The 4,798-nt window shown below is 52.0% G+C and overlaps 1 protein-coding gene across 1 annotated transcript; it reads left to right on the top strand.

The window, feature by feature from the left end:
- Window positions 1–269: 269 nt before the first annotated feature.
- FZD7 (frizzled class receptor 7) lies at window positions 270–4,075 on the top strand (the record flags this gene model as incomplete). Its single annotated transcript, XM_082658679.1, has 1 exon — window positions 270–4,075. One exon carries the CDS (start codon window positions 270–272, stop codon window positions 1,992–1,994), a length of 1,725 nt encoding a protein of 574 aa, XP_082514805.1. The 3' UTR covers window positions 1,995–4,075.
- Between the last annotated feature and the right edge of the window lie 723 nt (window positions 4,076–4,798).

Genomic DNA, 4,798 nt, shown 5'->3' with positions numbered 1-4,798 from the left:
AAGGCGGCCCCCGCCGGCGCCCCCGGCCCAGGCAGACGAGTTTGGGCCCCCGGCTGCTGCGCGAGTGCCGGGCGGAGGTGGCGGCGGCGCCCCCGCAGCGCGAGCACCCCAGCTGCAGCGCCCTCGGCTGCGCACCGCCCACGGCCCAGCCCCGGCGCCGCGAAGACTCTCATGCGCCCGGCGCGGCGGCGCCTCCCCGGATCCCAGCCTTTCCCGGCTGCCTTGTCGCGATTCTCGGGCTGAGAACGCCGCTGCACCCGCGGCCGGCGATGCTGGGCCCCTGCGCGGCACCGTCGCGCTCGCCTCTGGGCCTGTGTACTCTGGTGATTGCGCTGCTGGGCGCACTGCCCGCGGGCGCCGGGGCGCAGCAGTATCACGGCGAGAAGGGCATCTCAGTGCCGGATCACGGCTTCTGCCAGCCCATCTCCATCCCGCTGTGCACGGACATCGCCTACAACCAGACCATCCTGCCCAACCTGCTGGGTCACACGAACCAAGAGGATGCGGGCCTCGAGGTGCACCAGTTCTACCCGCTGGTGAAGGTGCAGTGTTCTCCCGAGCTGCGCTTCTTCCTGTGCTCCATGTACGCACCCGTGTGTACCGTGCTCGATAAGGCCATCCCGCCGTGCCGCTCTCTGTGCGAGCGTGCCCGCCAGGGCTGTGAGGCGCTCATGAACAAGTTCGGCTTCCAGTGGCCTGAGCGGCTGCGTTGCGAGAACTTCCCCGTGCACGGCGCCGGAGAGATCTGCGTGGGCCAGAACACTTCGGACGGCTCCGGCAGCGCGGGAGGCGGCCCCACCGCCTATCCCACCGCGCCCTACATGCCCGACCTGCCCTTCACCGCGCTGCCTCCGGGGGCCGCTGACGGCAGGGGCCGCTCAGCCTTCCCCTTCTCGTGCCCACGCCAGCTCAAGGTACCCCCCTACCTCGGCTACCGTTTCCTGGGGGAGCGCGACTGCGGCGCCCCTTGCGAGCCGGGTCGCGCCAACGGCCTCATGTACTTTAAGGAGGAGGAGAGGCGCTTCGCCCGCCTCTGGGTGGGCGTGTGGTCAGTGCTGTGCTGCGCCTCGACGCTCTTCACCGTGCTTACCTACCTAGTGGACATGCGGCGCTTCAGCTACCCAGAGCGGCCTATCATCTTCCTATCGGGCTGCTATTTCATGGTGGCCGTGGCGCACGTGGCCGGCTTCCTGTTGGAGGACCGCGCGGTGTGCGTGGAGCGCTTCTCAGACGACGGCTACCGCACGGTGGCGCAGGGCACCAAGAAGGAAGGTTGCACCATCCTCTTCATGGTGCTCTACTTCTTCGGCATGGCCAGTTCCATCTGGTGGGTCATCCTGTCGCTCACCTGGTTCCTGGCGGCCGGCATGAAGTGGGGCCACGAGGCCATCGAGGCCAACTCGCAGTACTTCCACCTGGCCGCGTGGGCGGTGCCCGCTGTCAAGACTATCACCATCCTGGCCATGGGCCAGGTGGACGGGGACCTGCTCAGCGGGGTGTGCTACGTGGGCCTGTCCAGCGTGGACGCGCTGCGGGGCTTCGTGCTGGCGCCCCTGTTCGTCTACCTCTTCATTGGCACGTCCTTCCTGCTGGCCGGCTTCGTGTCGCTGTTCCGCATCCGCACCATCATGAAGCACGACGGCACCAAGACCGAGAAGCTGGAGAAGCTCATGGTGCGCATCGGCGTCTTCAGCGTGCTCTACACCGTGCCGGCCACCATCGTTCTGGCCTGCTACTTCTACGAGCAGGCCTTTCGCGAACACTGGGAGCGCACCTGGCTCCTGCAGACGTGCAAGAGCTACGCGGTGCCCTGCCCGCCCGGCCACTTCCCGCCCATGAGCCCCGACTTCACTGTCTTCATGATCAAGTACCTGATGACCATGATCGTCGGCATCACCACTGGCTTCTGGATCTGGTCCGGCAAGACGCTGCAGTCGTGGCGCCGCTTCTACCACAGACTCAGCCACAGCAGCAAGGGGGAGACTGCGGTATGAGCCCCGGCCCCTCCCCCACCCTTCCTTCTCCCACCCCCTAGCAGGGGGAAAGGCGCGGTAGGGGAAGAACTGCGGGGTAGGGGGGGGCTTGTTTCTGTCACCTTACGCTCCAGTGAGAAGTGACCTAGAAGTGAGAAGATATAGGTAGAGATATACGTGGGTTTGGAAAAGAGGCCTGAGTGGAAAGACGGTTTGGATGAAAAGACTTCTGGCAAAGACTTGCAGGATGATGACGATCATCATCATGTTAATCCTGTACGGTACGGACCGACCTGGGCCAATCGAAAAGATTGAGATCAGAAGGTTGCTGTGAGTTCTTCTCGGCTCTGGGGCCGAACTGGGACTGTGAGCGATTCCCCTGCTGCAAGACAAGTGGCCTGTCCTCACTCCTGTGAGGCCCGGGTGAAAGGCACAGCTCTGTCTGCGGCGGCTGCTTTGTTGGGAAAAGGGAGGACTCCCTGCAGAGTCCTTGTTAAGCGGTGGTCAAACCGTAATCTCTTTTCACTGGGGCCATACTGGAGCCCAGATGGGTTAATTTCCAGGGTCAGACATTACAGTCTCTCCTCGCCTGCCTCCTCCCGCCTGTCTTTCCTCCTCTGCTCCTTTCAAGTCTTGTAAAGTAAGCATTTTGAAGTCTTGGGAGGCCTGCCTCCTAGAATCCTAATGTGAGGATGCAAAAGAAATGAAGCTAACATTTTGCAACAAGGGAAAGACGGCGAGTAGTAGGTATTTCTACTACTTTTTTTCTTTTCTGGGGAAGGCAGGAGGAAGAAAGAAGGGTGTTTTATTTGGTTTAATACCCTGAAAAGAAGTGATGACTTGTTGCTTTTCAAAACAGGAATGCATTTTCCCCCCTGTCTTTGTTGTAAGAGACAAAAGAGGAAACAAGTGTCTCCCTGTGGAAAGGAACAACTGTGAAGAAGACAGCAACTTTTATAGGCAAAGCAGCGCAAATCTGAAGTTTCCCTTTGAATGTTAATTTGGTTGCGATAAACATTCCTTTTTAAGGAAAAGTGAAGGGCAGTGTGCTTCCATACCCCCTTCCGTCAGAGGTTCTGAGTTGGCTAAAGGAAATGCAAGGGGTTTTGTTGTGTTTGTTTTAAGTAAATTTAATTCAGAACACATGATCTAACAGGCTCTGTTAAAACGTTCAGGGAAATCTCCCACTTCATTTTTATTTTCTTCCTATAAACCTGCATTTAGGGTTTTTTTTTCTGTTTTTTTCACTCCAATTTGAATCCTTCAAGATAAAAGGAGAAGCGTAATGCCTTTAGCCTCATAATAAAGGAACGTTAAATTTTTTAAAAAGTAAAAAAGCATTTTGTCCTGTTTCCTTTGTTCCATAAATCCGTTTATAAAATATCATGTGTATGCTGACCCTGTCTTTGTGTGGCCGGGTGGGAAGGTGACCTGCAGAAATGACAGTGAGTGAAGTGGGCAGTTCAAACCATGGGCCCCATTTTTAAGGAAAGTCATTAAAAGAAGGTAAACTTCAAAGTAATTCTGGAGTTCTTTGAAATGTGCTGGATGACTTAAATTTATTAATCTTAAATCATGTACTTTTTTTTTATAATAGAACTCCAATTCTTTTGCGTAATGGGCTAAAGCTGAGCAGAGAATCATGGGAGCTAACCTTTACTCCACCTTTGACACCACCCTCCAATCTGCCAACACTATCCTATTTCTCAAAACAGTCTTTAAATGCTGTTTTAAATACTTTTTAAATCATAGAGGGTACTGTCAGGAGTACAAGTTGCTTTATATATGTAATGTTAGGTTGAGTGGAGCTGCTTTTTATATTAAAGTTAACATTGACCTTGTGTTCCTTAAACCTCCAAAACTGTCTGATTTGTCAGATTTTTAAAACTCCCACTACACAGTTTTTGGCATCTTTTGTGTTGTATCTCTTGCATGTGAAATTTGTAAAATAGAGACAAGTGCAGTATGTATATTTTGTAAATCTCCCATTTTTGTAAGAAAATATATATTGTATTTATACATTTTTACTTTGGATTTTTGTTTTGTTTTGCCTTTAAAAATCTACAAGGAAGCCCCACTTTATCACTTGTACAGATCACAAATAAATTTTTTTTTAAATACAAAGTGAACGTATATTTAGTTTATGGTTCCTATGTAAGCCAAAGAATAGAATGTTGTATTATGGAAAGATGGTATGGAGGTATGCCACTGTATGTGTCCCTCATAGAGGAAGATGTTATATATATTAAGGTCTTTTTTTCTTGCCTTTTAAAACACAGAGTGTGATGAATGCCTTCACTGTCCTTTATTTTTTTTTTCTGTTGTTGTTGCTTCTGGCTTTTCTCCACACCACCCTACCACACACACCACTAAGCTTTTTCACATCCTGCTCTGGATAAATTACTGAAGGTACAGAATAAGCATCTCTTTTAGAGGGGTGCTGTGTGATCCATGTTTTTACTACCCTTCAGGCATACAGTCCATATTTGAAAGAGGACTAGATATCTTTGGTCCACTTTTCTGGAGATGTTTTCCTTGGGAAGAATTCTGAGATTTTTTTTTTTTTTTTGTAATCACTGATTGGTGTTTTTGTATTCTAAGGCCCCTTATCTAAACTGTAGGGACTTAAATCCTTTGGGTTCAGGTGGTTGGGAAAGTCTGTAGTTGATTCCAGAGATCATAACAGGGGCATTGCACGTGGAGCCTTCCCAGCTGTAGGCTTCACTCTACCTTGTAGGTCAATTGAGCCAGAGGTCAAGTGATTCCCCAAGATGGCAGTGACTCAGCAGCTCCGGCAGGAATAGACTCCACGCCTGACCCCAGGA

This window comes from Grampus griseus (genome assembly GCF_964374135.1).
Source record: "Grampus griseus genome assembly, chromosome: 7".
Classification (NCBI taxonomy): Eukaryota; Metazoa; Chordata; class Mammalia; order Artiodactyla; family Delphinidae; genus Grampus; species Grampus griseus.
This window is presented reverse-complemented; position numbering and strand designations above follow the sequence as displayed.